The sequence below is a fragment of the Strix aluco genome, chromosome 1 (assembly GCF_031877795.1).
Source record: "Strix aluco isolate bStrAlu1 chromosome 1, bStrAlu1.hap1, whole genome shotgun sequence".
Classification (NCBI taxonomy): domain Eukaryota; kingdom Metazoa; phylum Chordata; class Aves; order Strigiformes; family Strigidae; genus Strix; species Strix aluco.
This window is the reverse complement of record NC_133931.1, coordinates 46,475,461-46,490,020: the sequence shown is the minus strand read 5'-3', so window position 1 is coordinate 46,490,020 and position 14,560 is coordinate 46,475,461. Positions and strand designations below refer to the sequence as shown.

Here is a 14,560-nt window from a genome sequence, read left to right as displayed (position 1 = left end):
GGGAAGTGGTGGAAAGGTATCTGGATTAAAGGCATGGAGGTGTAAGTCACTTCTGTCAGTATCAACAATCGTAAGTCCCTCTTTTTCTCTTCCCTCCAAATGGTGTCTGTCAGAAGTTTGCAGTAGCTGAAAAACATCTTGTGTAGAGGCCGTATTTCTTTACTTGTTCTGGGACTTCAGGAACTGTTTTCGTTTTTCTTGGTGACTGTAGTGGCTATGAATTTTTGCGTGGTGATAGCAGAAACTCTCAGATTTTCCTGTATCTGGGGAGCAGGATGCATGTTGAGATGAAGAGGTAATTAACCAGAGCTGTCAGCAGTACTGACGGTTCTTGAGGTTGTAATTAAGCTGACCCAGTGTCAAGCAGCTGCTGGAGTGGTCCCACAGGTCCTTGTATCCTTTCTTCCACTGCTGTGCCAGCTGTAGATAACTAGTGCTTCTTCCCAAATAAGTTTCCCGAAGGTTTGGTTCCTTGTCACTGTGTCTGCAGAGTCTGGCGAGTGCCGAGTGCTTGGAAAGAAGAAGGGGGAGAGGGGACTCCAGTTGCTCCTGGTTTGTCATGAGACCACCTGTGCTGAGACATCCCTTTAGTGCTGCTCTGAAAACCTGAGCAGCCCTGCCTTTATCCAGGCTAACAAGTGGAAGGTTAAATAACACTCTTCTGTTGTTAACAGTCATTAACTATTAAAACTCTTTTTGCCTGTCACAGCCATGATTGTCTAGTGCCTCTGAAGGAATATTCCCAGCTGTTTAGAAGTCACTCCCAGTGCCACTTCACATCACACTCAATCGCAATCTACACCATAACAATCTACACCATCTAAGCATAAAACCAGCTAGTTGTTCTACTCATACTAGTCTGGGTTTTTTTTAATTTTGTCAACTATAAGCATACTCTTTCTGTACACACCCTAACCCTTCTTACTTAGGGAGAGGGAGGTAGCATGTAGCTTTCATCCTGCACATTTTTATATGGCATTTCCTTCCCAAATCTTAACAGTTGTGCACCACTGACCATGCCCCAGCTGGCACCTTCTGCTGTTTGTCTCTTCCCTCTTATGCCATGCTCTTTCTTTGCTCTGTTGGTATTGCACAGTGTAGAGAAATAGAGGGATTCTATCTGTCAGGGGATTTAATGATTTTAATAATAATATGGAGGAGAAACTTAATGGAGTAATTCTCTAGTTCTGTGTTTATTAGGCATCCTAGCAATAGAAATATATTACAAAGCCTGTTTCATATAACTCTTTGTGCGTATGTTTCTGTGGCTTCTTCACTTACTTGCAACTGTTTCTGCTTCTAATTGACCATGAAAAGCAGTGTATTGTAAACCCGTGTGCAAGTCCTAGTGCTGTTGTTGGCACAGATACACATTCTTCAAAACTGGAGTGTCCCATTTAAGTAGTAAGCTTAGATGAACCACGTTTCTTACTGTAAATTTTTGTCTGCAAAATGTGTCTTGCAAAATATTCTAGAAGCTGGGAAAACATGCATATAAGCAAGGCTTCCAGCACTGACTGAGGTTAAAAAAACCCCTAAAAAACCCAAAGAAAGAACCCCAAACTAGAGCCATGGCATGGTTTTGAGCCTTGGCGCGCCGCTGGCCATAGTGTTAACTCAGAGCCTGGCAGAAGGCATCCACTCTGGGGGACATGGAGGTGAAGCAAATGTCTCCAACTGGAGTGAGGCCTTGCTGTGACATTTTGCTGCAGAACCAAACTATGGGCCTTGATGTGTTTGAGTTATTAATATTTGCCTTGTCCATGCTTTCTTCTGTGCAGAAGCAGAAGTACTTACCAAGAGGATAGCACGATGCAGAGATTTGTGTCCAAGCACTCTGGAAATCAAGGCTTGGGCCAGCACCTTCACTGGGAGGAAAGCAGGGTTTAAATTTTCTTTGTGTCATAATGTTAGCTTTTCTTGTTTAAACTGCTATAGCCTCGTTACTTAACATCACATCCCTATTAAGCTGCTTTTGATTCCTTATTTAATACCACATCAGTTTCAAGGTTATACTTCTCATTTATATATCTGTGGGAGTAGTTATGGGGACAGTTTGACTTTGGTGATAATGACCTCTTGTAGTAGCCACTCTACAGTGTAAATACCCCCAGCAATTTTAGAAGCAGGTCTTAGCAAAGATCAGTTACTGTCAGAGGAAATTGCAAAGCCCATTTATTTTACTTTGTCTTCTCACCATGCGACAGCAGGACTGGCTGGCTGGAGGGACTATAAGATGCTGCTCACTGTACTCTTTTGGAAAGTACTTGATTCATTCTTGCGAGCTCTCAAAAGATCTAGAGGAAGCAAATATGCATTATCAATTACAAAATGGACAAAAGTTGCCAAAGACTGGGTTGGGTTTTTTTGCATGTGTTTCTTAATTCAAAGTGTATGTTAGTGTCCTGATTGACCAGCCTGGCTGAAAATGTATGTGCTCATTAACGTAACTTTGGAATAATTCTTAAATATAGGTAGGAACTGTAGTTGCTTGAGTGAAAGTATGTAAGAAGAAGACGGACACATCAGGCGGATAACATAGTCAACATTTTGTAAGATCATTTTCAGAAGCATAGTGGGCTAAGAAGGTTTATCATGCTCAAGATGAATTTATGTGTGTAAACTAGTGTAGAAACTGAAAGATAACTTTGGATGTGATAACAGGCAATTCTCTCATCTTCAACTGTTTTCAGCCGTTAAAATCTAGTGCATGAAGTTAGCACTGGATGCTAATCAGCATTCTGTTTCGTGACTTGATTTATAGTCCAAATTACTTCCGGCATCCCATGTAAGGGGAAGGCAAGGCTTTGTCTACTACTTCTTGGGAAAAGGTTATGAAAACAAATGTAATTCTTAAAGCTGAAAGAGTCTGGGTTTTGTTGGTTGTTTTTTAAAGGAGAGCTGTATAGTGATACCTAGGTTGACCTCCTGCGTAACACAGAATTAAATCAGATTAAATGTGAGTTTGAAGGAATTATTTATTTAAAGTGTATTTTACTGGGCTGTTCCTGTTTAGGATAATATTTTCAGCTTCATTGGTCAGCTAACACATACTGTAAATGTAACTTAGATCAACAGAAAGTAGCGTACTTATCAAAAATTAAATTTACCCATGACATTGGTGGTGGTGTTATTATTTAGTGTTGCATAAAAAATGGTTGCAAGTGTTCAAGTCTTTTTTAGCCCAGTTTATTAAAAATGGGAATTTATGTTTGTAAGTATTCAGAAAATACTTAGAGGCAGTCTAGATTAATTAAATTTAACTTGAAAAGAATTATGTGTACAGTGTTTTTAATGGGTCTGGTTTTCCTTGTAGCGGAAGCGATTTTGGAATGCAGAATGCACGCCCTTCCCAGATGAGACGCCCCTACAGCTGAAAAAATCAAATATCAGGACGTCAGTGGCTGCTACTTCGATTTCCAATGCTTGGCTTAGGTGTGGGGATGGTTTTCGGAGCACTTCAGTGCTGGAGGTAAAATGCTGGCTTAAAGGTGTAGAGAGATGCAAACTGACAGTTAAACCAATTTCCATGCTTGACTGAATCATAAAATGTTGACCTTTTTTGTGTTGTTTCCCAATTAACAGCATATTGTTATAACTGTTAAAGTAGACAAAAATGGAAAGCAAGGTTGTGTAAGGGCATTGTCCTAACTTGTTAGAGTAATTTTCTGAGCGTACGTTAATATGTTATGTTCCAGACAGTACTTATCACTTGGAAAATTTCAATAATACACTGAAGAATACAAAGGTAATTTGACATTTGGGATGGAGTACTGCATTTCCTAAAAAAATGTGGAACAAAAGGACTAGTTTGCATCTGAAGATTTTTTGATAGATCCAAAGAGTATATTTGCAGTAATGAATTCACTGTAGAAAATCCTGCTTTTTAATGATCCTGCAGATGTGGATCTTGGTGCAGATGTTCTTTTGGATAATACATAAAATTATGCTCCATTTTATGTGTGTGTGTGTGTGTCTTGTTGGGTCATGAACAGAGATGTTCAGCCAGCTCTGAGTGAGAAGTGCTTTGTGCTGAAAATAGTCTTCAATCAAGTTGCTTTCCTGTTTCTTCTTCTGGTACTGAGCAGTCACAGTGTTGCATGGCTTGTGGGATTTAATAAAATCAGAGACAGGGCTACTGAGTGCTTCTTTCTGTAGCCTTTGAATAGGGCACATGCTTTATCAGGCCTGCTCTTCCTGCCCACTTTTGACATTTTAATGCTGAAAATACTGGCTCTTGTTCCTTGCAAGGTCAGATGCAATTCCTTTCATAGTCACAGTAAGTTTTTATTTCCCAAAACAATGGAAATTCAGCTTTTATTTTACTGTTCTCATGCTTTATTACCTCACTCATTATATCAGTCTAGTAGAAGATAGAAAAACTAATTTGAAACTGTGCTACTAAGTTGTGGTGGGTGAATAACAACAGTTTTAAGCATATTACTACATGTTAAAATTGTCTTTAATGTCTTGGTGATTAAATCCCCCTCTGTCTCTTTTTAATACAGTCCCCGAGACCTACTGATGAGAAATCCAGGATTAAGAAGCAGCTTGGACCACTGTTAACATCTGCTGAAAGTGTAGCAGGTATGTTATAACTATTTCATGTTAACATTGTCAGAAGATTGTCACTTTGTTTTTCCCTTTATCAAAGTAGAAGTTAGCTCAAAATACTGGTTGGTTTCTTCTTCTGTTATTGTAATCAGAAGCTAATTTTGGTAAGAGACACAGTCATGATGCTGTTGTGATTGGACTCCTCTATTCACCTAGAGGGCCAGAAGTACATTCTGCAAAGCTGCAGGCACTTCAGCTATTGCTCTTGAACAGGTGGAGGGAAGCATCACTAACGCTGTATATAGTGCATGTTCTAGCTGGGACAGGATATTTAAATTTTTCACATTTTTAAGGCAACCCTTAGCTGTCTAGGTAGAGGGTGAAATTATTCTCTCTTCTGCTAGAGGCAGACAAGCAGTCATAAGAGAAAACATATATTTTTCTAGGTATGAACAATAGATAGAAAACCAGAATTTTGTCAACTTCCTGCTTTCACAGTCTTCTATATGCACCCAAGTCTGTTTGATATTGTGATAAAAGAAGAACGCTAGGCATAATAGAGGAGGAGGACTTAACGGACTCTCTCCGGTTCCTTTTTGAGTCCAGAGGAAAGGAAAGAAAGAAGGGGACAGTGCCTTCTTCAGTCTTTATATTTCTGCCTGCTCCAGAACCTGTGCTGCCTCTGTTGGAGTTGAGTGAACGACCTACTGGGCACCTTTTGTCTATCTTTTGGGGTTCAAAATCATGCTTTTACAGGCTTCTGAAAAGAACCTCTGTGTGTTGCAGGAGGAGATATGGTTTTGTTTCCCTCTTATGGGCCTCCTGCCTAATTCCAAATCCCAAGTAATTGTTTAACTTCCCATTTACCTAAAGAACTTCAGTAGTTGTAGGAAATGGAAAATTCTGCCTTCCTATGATTGCTAATTCTGCATGCTCCACTGCTAAGGATTAATCATTTTCTCCTTGCTTTGTTATTAAAAATTATGGAGAAAGGTATTTTGAATTTAAATGTCTCACTTCAAAAACACAACAGCTTTCTTCATTACTCCTGAAGAGTTTAAAATTTTTTCCTCTCAGGACAAAACTAGATTGATGACATACTTTTATTCATTTGTTATTCATTGTATAAGGTCAGATAAATCCTAAACCCAGAATTCTAAGGGCAGTCTTTATTTAAACCACTTGCTATTTTGAAAAGGCACATGCGAGAGCATTAGGATTGTGTATAGAGGACTACCTGTCAGACAGTCATTACTTGTCCTCACTCTGCTGAAGGACTGATTGATAGCCTCATTGTATAAAATGAAGTGTTAGCATTTATTGTGGGGAACCAAAATGAAAATAATGCATGTATGTATAAGAGATATGTGTGAGTTAATGCTCCAGTATTAATCTGTGATGCCTGGTGACAGAACTGATACTTTTTTCCAGTTCAAAAATAATATTGTTTTATTTTTTAAGAATTTTAAATTTAACAATATCACATTTGTGTAACAATCTAACACTTTATGATTCTTTTTAGTAGAATCTGCTGCAACTGAAAGCTCTAAGGACGCTGAGGACATAATATGGACCTCTAGTGGCAGTGATTTTTCGGATGATGAAAATAAAACACTGATTCCAACATTATGCAGTAAAAAAAGTCACGCTTCTGAAACAGAGGAATCACCTAGCAGACATGAGTTATTGTTAGAGGACAGTAGTAGTGAAGGTAAGTTCAAACACAAACAGATTTGTGAAAAAATCTTCTATCAACTTCAAGTGCTGTAATGAAAATTCTTTGAGATAATTCTGACAAAATGACATGATCTTATCCTGTTTCAGTTAAATCAGTTGGCATTGTTTTCATCAATTTCATCTGAGTATGGAATAAGGTCTTAGTATAAATTATGTACAAAAATTTTAAACCGTGGAGTAAAGGAGCATAGTTGGACAGGTTATACATCCAATAAAGCATGTCAGTTCATTTCAGTAGATTGTAGTTTATTTGTACCATTTTCTTCTCTGTGCTGTGGTACAGATACTGGGGTTGTGAATAGCTTTCTCTGCCCACCCTGTTCTGGTGATATTGCTGTCTGCATGTACTGACTGGATGTGGCAGACTTTGCAGCTGCAGGTAGCATCCCATTCTGTGGCATGAGTTTTCATTTTGGTACACAGTGTTCTTTGTTTCCCCTGTTAGGTGTATTGTGCGAACCATGAGTTTTGTTCTTAGGACTTGCTTACTAATTCATGAAGCAGGGGATGACAGAGGGGAGAGAAATTGATTTAAAAGTGCAGCTAAAGACAGAAAAATCTTTACTTGTGTGCTCCATTACATAAGGGTTAATTAAGATAATGTTTCGTTTGCATTAGAACTTGTTAGGAAGTAGTTTCAATGTGACTACTTCCAGAAGAATAGATCAGGTTAGCTTTGTAATACTTCAGCTAGACCTGAAGTATTACAGCTAGACTTTACATCTTGGATGTCTGGCAAAGTGTTCAGGCAACACCATGAGTTGATTTTTTTCATTCATATTTTTGTTGTTGATTTAGCACTGTCATTAACAGAGCTGATGGTCATCTTTTGTTATTCCTAGTACTTTTCTTTCCTTATTTTTGAAATGGAAGACTGTCCATTTTCTAGACTGCAATCTAATGCTCACCAGGAATCTTTCTAACCTGCCATCAATATAATTCCATTGGACTTGTCTCCTGCAATTATATGCTGCAGGTTTTAATTGTTAAGTCTCTTTTTTTAAGAGACAATACACAGACTTCTTTTTACTCTTGTAAGATAGTAAAATTTGGTTTCTCTGTGTAAATGAAGAAACCCTGATGCATTATGTGTCTGCTTGAAGGTACTGAGGAAATCCAGTCATTTCCGTTTTTCTTCTAAACACCAAAATTTGTTGAAAGCAGTGGGGAGTAAAAGAACTGTAACTTCCATGCTTTTTCAAGTAACTATTGTATATAGTAATTATAGTATTGTACACATGTATCTGTGTGTGCATATATAGGTACAATTGTAAGTATGGGGATAATAGCTGAGAAAGTATTTTTAAAAGTGACGTGCCCTTTCATGTGAAGTTCACCTTCAGAGACAGAATTTTAGTACTTGAGTGGGACAAGATAAAACCGATTGTCTCCTATTTTATTAAAGAATTTATCCTGCTGACACAAGTTGCATGTAGCCTGCCACACAGCTTCAAGAGAGACTTCTTTGTGCTACTTGGTCACTGATGTATGTGTTTAAAATTTCTGATGAAACGTTCATGTAGTTGGAAACAGAAATGCATTCACGTGTGTGAAAAAGCAGGCAACACCAGAGCTGTGTGTTTATTTGTCTGGGTGACTTCAGAGTTTGGAAGTTCCATGAAGAAACTAGTGATTTAGACTATAGTAGCACTGCCAAGTCCAGAAGGTACTGACACAGTTCCATGGATCTGTACAGATACCTGGAGCATTCTGTAGGTGCCTCCTTTCTCTGCTGCCTCTCCCTCTTTCAGTGTTAGAAATGTGACATTTACAAAAGCAAAAAGGCAAAACCAAAAAAGCTTTCATCCCTCCTCCTCCTCTAAACATGCTCATTTATACAAAATATGAGATTCATCCTCTCAGTACCTTGTGGCACTTGGACTTGAAGGGTGGCGAGGCTGCTACGGTAGCTCAGGCTTCCACTGCTTTCAGGACATCCTCAGAGGTATGAGTGGACTTTTGGAGCTGCATTAAATACCACCTGGTCATAACGGTGGTGGAAGAACAGTTCTGCATCTCTATCTGCATCTCTTTATTGCCATTTTGCTGTAGTTTTTCTTGAAAAAAATCAATCTTTTCTTGTGCCTGTTTCTATTAATTTATCCTAAATAATCCTCTGTCTGATGTGCTTAGAGGTTTGATTTGCAGACCTGTGTATTTAGCCATGGTGTTTTAGGAGGTGACCATTTCAACTAGCTTTTTCATTTCTCTGGGGGGGTTACCACTTACAGCAGATGTTAACTTATACCAAATTTTCAGCTGTTCGAGGTATTTGCTTAGAACAGTTAATTCTGAACAAGCGCACTTGGAAAATCCAATGCAACTGGGCAGCCCCTGCCGCCAACTAAAACCTAGGCAAACTAATAATAACTGAACTAAAAAAATCCTACCTACCTAAGCAGTTAAATATACTGCCTCCTATGGGCAGTACTCTGAAATCTTTTTTAATGTAATTTTTATCTCTTCACAGAAGCTTTTATTGTCTGCTAGTACGATTTAGCTTTTATGAGAGGATCACAAAATAGTTAAAGATCAGTTGAACATAGGTAAAAAATAACTTTGCACTTTTTCCCAAGTGAGGGATAGTTGTAGTATTACTCTGACTTCATGCTTATGAATAATACATGGTGATTAAGAAAAATTATTTTTACAAGTATTTGTATTTCAGATGAATCGGAGTTCATTGATTGGGAGAAGGATAGTGATTCTACCGATAGGTGTGATGGAACAAATGACAGTTCACTGGAGATATCAGACTCCGACTCCTGCACAAATCTTAATTCTCTGCCTGTCAAAGAGGAGAATGATGAGCTTTGTAAGGTGAGAAACTGTTTCAGATTAAAAAAAAAAAAAAAAAAAAGCTTCTACTATAATTATGGAGTGTATTCATATTTGATTGCATTTAATTTGGAGGAATGTGAGGTTTTTGCTTGCCTCATCTCTCCGGAAGGCATTCTGTACACAAGAATTTGAAGGCATTTTCTCTGACTGCCAAACCTCAAAATGAAGCAGTGCCCCACACGTAGAGCTTGATAGTGTGGTCACTGAATCACGGGATGACTGAGGTGGGAAGGAACCTCTGGAGGTCATCTGGTCAAACCCCTCTGCTCAGAGCGGGGTCAGCTGGAGCTGGCTGCTCAGGCATGTGTCCGCTTGGGTTTTGAGTATCTCCAAGGATGGAGACTCCACAGCCTCTCTGGGCATCCTGTGCCAGTGCTTGGTCACCCTCACAGTACAGAAGTTTGTTCTTACATTTAAATGGAACTTCTTGTATTCCAATGTGTGTGCAAAAAGGTAACCAAGTGGGTAGGTTTCTCACCAGAGATGTGATGATCTGAATTCTCTACAGCCTTTGGCTGCCTGGTGCAAGTTGATGTCCAAATTTTCTGTAAAGTGATGGGTGAGACAGTAATTCTATTTCTTTTCAGTACTTTGAGACCTTGACTATATCAAATACAGGTATTGTGACTAGAGCGTGTTCTGAGAGTGATGATGAGATAAGGGAGTAATTACAGGACTTCCTGTGTCACTGAGAAGTGATGAAGATTCAAGAGCTCAGGAAGGTGGCAGCAGTAAATATTGAATCATCCCAAGATTTCTTAGGTTTTGGGGGGTTTTTTACTGTAGAAAATAGAATATTATTTATAAAGAAAGCATGCTGTATCAAGTACAGAATAGATGGCAGAAATGTTGATCTTCATTTAGTGCTTTACAGCGAAATGACTTGTGTTAAAAGACTCGAGATTTGACGCTATCCTAGGCGAAGTTAACATTTAACCGCTGGTGCTGGAGGCCCGCCGCATCCGGGAGCGCCTCGCCAGCGGGCTCCGGGGCCGCTGAGGGCTGCTCCGGGGCCGCCCCGCCGGGCGCTGACGGCGGCGCTCCGGCAGAGGGCGCCGCAGGCCCGGGCTGCGCGGCCCCGGCCCCCGCCCCGCCTGCGGGCCCGACCGCCGCCCTCCCGCGGGCGCGGCCCTGGGGCGGTGGCGGCGGGGAGAGGGCCGGGTCGGCCCTGGCCGGCGAGCTGAAGCTACGCCACCGCCTGCGGACGAGGGGAGGGAAAGGGGCCAGACCCCGGTCCCCGAGATGGGGACGGGGAAGCCTGTTACCGAAGCGTGTTAAAGCCTTACTAAAACTCATTTAAATTCATGTTTCGATTCTTTATTAAAATCTCCGAGGGAGAGGATGGATGGAGTATGACAGGGAGTTCTGCTCCCCGTGGAAGAGCTGTTGCCGGTTCCCCAGTGAATGAGCCCCACTGCAGGGTCCAGCCGCCTTTCCGGGGACTTGCTGCAGCCGGAGGGTCTGGCCGTGGCACATGGCAGCACGCTGGCTGCGGTGGCCATGCATGGTGGCCATGCATGTCACCCGTCTTTCCCCTCGCTCACACGGGTGTCAGCAGCAGTTTAGCGTCTGTAGCTCAGAGTTCAGCAAAGGTTAGTCAACTATTTTTCAGGTTCGTGAAGAATTGATCTCAAATTGTTCAAGTCCTGGGCAGCAGCATCAGAAGGGACCGCACGGAGTGCATAAATCTGGGAAAACAGAACTGGGATTTATGTAAGCAGTAAAAGTTGTTCTGCTTTTATTATACTAGCATGACTTACCCCAATGTAGATGGAGAGTTGGATAAATGTTATGAGACACATTCATATTAGTAAATGGTGTTCCTTAGAGGGCTTTTTCAGATGCCAACCATAATGTAATAAAAGGTTTTTAACCCTAACCAGAATAGTTATGCTACTACAAAAGCTGTGGGTAGGTTCAGAATCTGAGGATGCCTCTGGAGATTTCCCAGCTGGAGTGCCATGCTGTGGGCCTTTTCATGGGTGGTCAGCCTTACCAGTAAACTTTCATCTGGGAATTTGATGTATGCAGGAGGGTAAATCCCCAGCAATCTCTGTTCCTGTTGCAGTCTTTGTTCTGCTTTACTTGGGATATGCTGTTTTCCTAGAAAAAATTGCAGCCAAGCTGTTTGAGTTGTTTTCAAGAGAGAGTAAGAAAAGCAGCGTTCGCTATAGGAGGTCATTTGCTGTATGAGTATTTCTTAAAAAGGCCTGTTAGTTTTGTGGGCTAGTTCATGGTAAGGAGGGAAAAAAAGCCAAATGTTGATATATCATCATTTTTGTGGTATTTACTAAATCTCTGGAACCTAATGGAGTGTGTGGATAATCAAAAGACCATGAAATTTATTTTACCCCACTTCAAAATATGCCAAATACCAAGAGGTTCTGGAGGTTTAGGATTGCTGCCAAAATATCTTTATGGTAGTATTTACCGATGGTAGGAGTATACTAGGTTTCTAATGGGAAATTTCAAAAGATGAATAACTTCACAGCTTTTTTCCCCCCTTACAGACCAATAGATCTAATTTGAAAATTACTTACATTCAGTGATAATTAACAATGTAGAAAGACATCATGTATTGTTTTGGTATGAAGATAAAGCTCTTGCTTATTTGTAGGGTGTAAAGCTACAATCCTGGTTCAGTTTATGTTCCAAGTCCCTGTGCTGTGTCTTTCCTATGAACCAGCCACCTCTGACGTGTAAAGCTGCTTGATGGAGAATAATGAGGAAGGCAAGTTGAAGCTGGTCTTGTGGTGAGCAGCTGTTAACTAATTTTGGTTTCGGTTCAGCTCAGAATTTTTGAAGAAATGTGCAAGATATGACATGGTCATGCTTTAATTTCCTTTGTATATTTTTAGGGGATGGGAAAGATATTTTTTAATTGTTAACTTTCCTTTGGCCTGTAACTGGTTGAATTTTTGCTTAAGGTGATGCAGGACAAAGACCTGGCAAGGCCTGATCCCAGATGGTTTTGTTTTGAGAGTTCCTCTGCCTTGAGGTGCCAGTGGTAGATGCCTGGTTGACTTTTTTCTTGGAGACTATGGTGCTAAAATAAAGATTAACAATTATGTTAATTTTTCAGCATACATGTTTTCTAGAAGAGCACCGTGTAATCACCTCAAAATTGATCTAATGTATTTGATCTAATGTATTTTTATGCATTGGTGATGACTACTTTTTGCCTGACTTGTGTAGACCTTGTCTCAGGAGCTGGAGTTCCATATTTTAACAATTATTTTTCTCTGCATTATTTTCAACTTCTAAATATTTTAATGTTAGGGATTAAATGAAATCTAGTGTTCTTGTAGGTGAATTCATGTCTCCTGCCATACTACCTCCTAAACTGAGAACTTTCTCTGTCCTTGTGCACTGAGTAGTATCATCTTCCATACTCAGATCCCTCTTTAAAAGACTTTCTGTAACTTAATCCCTTAAAGTAGGCCAGCGTTTTTATGGAGTATATAATTTTGGTATCTTACAGAGTATGGTCTTTTCTTTTTGTCCCATGTGTTAAATCTACTTATCAGTTTCTGATGGGTAGCCAGATTTGCTTGCTTTATATGCAAGGCAAGTGAGATTTGTCCCAGAATGGTGTGAGGAAAATTTCACTCCTTTATATTGCTAATATGTAGGAATTAGTCTCTGTACTTGCTATGCAGCATTAATAAAGCTTAACTGGTTATAACAGACCCTCTTTATTGCAAAGCACACTAATAAGCTTGTCTGCTGATCATAACATCTAGTTTGGCTGAAAATTCATCAAAAAGCCACATGGTTAAGAGCTTGTTTCCTTTAAACACACATAGAATGGTAATATCCCCAAAGTATCTTGCTGTATGATGATAGACAACTAAAAAAGAGAATTGTTATATTTCATACATTTCAAAACTCTGTTAAATGGATCACCACCATGTTATCTATTGTGCTGCAGTCTTTGTGCTCTGACAGTGGGCAATCTGATGTGATCATGTTCAATCTTGTGCAAAAATTGTTGTAATGTTATGCAAAAGGTAATTTTGGGGTTTTCCCTGAGTGAGGTGCACATTATTTGAGAAGTTCTTCCTGCTCATGGATGTATATAGGTTTATGTCTTTTACCTGAGGCGTTCTCATCTGTCAAAGTAAGGTTCACTCAGCTGCTTAGTGCATGGATTTATTACTGTCTTAACTTTGCTTTTAAAAAAACCCAAACTCTGTCCTTCTGTAGTATTACATTGAGGGGGATTCAACATACCTAATGAAGTCTTGAAGAGATCACTTACAAGGTGAGTAGGCCAAGATTTTGCTGTTATTTCTGGGCCTGCTCTTATGTCCTTGCTCTCTTGATCCATTATAATGGTAATTATAACTATCATTGGCTTGGTCATTAGAATTGAGTCTAGCACTATTGTTGTGTAACAGAATTTAAAATAGGTTATGTCAAGGTAGGGAATCATTATTATGGGAAATGAAATTTGTGTCATCCTGTCAGACTGATGACTTAACACTGATAAAGGGTAATGATACGACCATGTTATTGCAAGCACTTAATTTTGTCAGTCTATTACCAAAGGAAGCTTATTAGAATATATACAAGAATACCCACAAACTTACTATTATTTCTAAATGTGTACTACATGGAATAGTTCAGGTTGGAAGGGACTTCAAAATGTCTCCAGTTCAACCTGCAGAAAGCAGGCTCAGGTGCAAGGTCAGACAAGGTTGCTTAAGGCTTTATCCAGTTGGATCTTGGAAAAATCTAAGGATGGAGACAGCATAACCAGTCTGGGCAACATCCTTCTTCCCTGCTTCTCTCATCCCTGTCTCCCCAGAAAATGGAACCTTACTTTTCTGGGTAGAACTGGCGTCTTCTAGCAGGACTCTTCAGGTGGGCTTTTTAGGCAAGACTTACTCATCAAAAGACTGCAAGTCAATAGTGGTACAGAAACAGATGCCTTTTGCATTCATATCAGCAAGGTGGAATGACTTATACCTGAACTGCTAGAGAAAACTGAACTTGTGCACCAGGTGCTTTCTGCTACATCCCCTCTGCAGGGATGTCTCTGCATCTTCTAATCCAGAAATGAAGCACTGAAGCTTTTTTTCCTTAGTCACAGACAACAGTTCCTCTCCCAACTTTGTTTCCATGATTTGTTCAGATTATCAGAATAGGAAACAGCATGTTTCTGAGTGAGCTGTGGCTATCTGTATTTAAACTAGCTTCTCTTAAGTCTCCAGTTAAACAATGACCCCATTAATTTTAAAGCACTATTGAAGATATTAGTTCAGCTAATATCTAACTGGTTCAGATGTTCCTTGCTTTGATGGTTTAAAGTACCTTGGGAAGACTTTTCTTTATAATTCCAAGAGACAGGAATTCAAATCTCAGTGTAGCTGAATTGGCTTATTATCCTCCTCAAGAATGATGCAGTCAGTCATATGAGTGTCTT

General features: G+C 39.8%; 1 protein-coding gene and 1 long non-coding RNA gene across 6 annotated transcripts in view; one reads left to right on the top strand and one right to left on the bottom strand.

Moving 5' to 3' along the window:
* The window catches only part of SPIDR (scaffold protein involved in DNA repair), a 205,366-nt gene that overhangs the window by 4,526 nt on the left and 186,280 nt on the right, over positions 1-14,560 (top strand). For 4 of the 5 annotated variants that reach the window (XR_012622636.1, XR_012622637.1, XM_074819713.1 and 1 more), the window contains exons 2-5: positions 3,317-3,472; positions 4,509-4,587; positions 6,077-6,265; positions 8,960-9,111. Coding sequence is in view for 3 of the 5 variants with exons in the window: in XM_074819713.1 (XP_074675814.1) it covers positions 3,317-3,472; positions 4,509-4,587; positions 6,077-6,265; positions 8,960-9,111 (576 nt within the window). In the remaining 2 variants the exon portion in view is untranslated. The remainder of the gene's footprint in view (positions 1-3,316; positions 3,473-4,508; positions 4,588-6,076; positions 6,266-8,959; positions 9,112-14,560) is intronic. The other variant, XM_074819704.1, reaches the window with a different exon arrangement.
* Positions 10,434-11,209, bottom strand: LOC141921309 (uncharacterized). Its single transcript, XR_012622642.1, has 2 exons — positions 11,129-11,209; positions 10,434-10,820 (listed from the first exon to the last, which is right to left on the bottom strand). It is a non-coding gene; the product is annotated as an uncharacterized LOC141921309 (long non-coding RNA).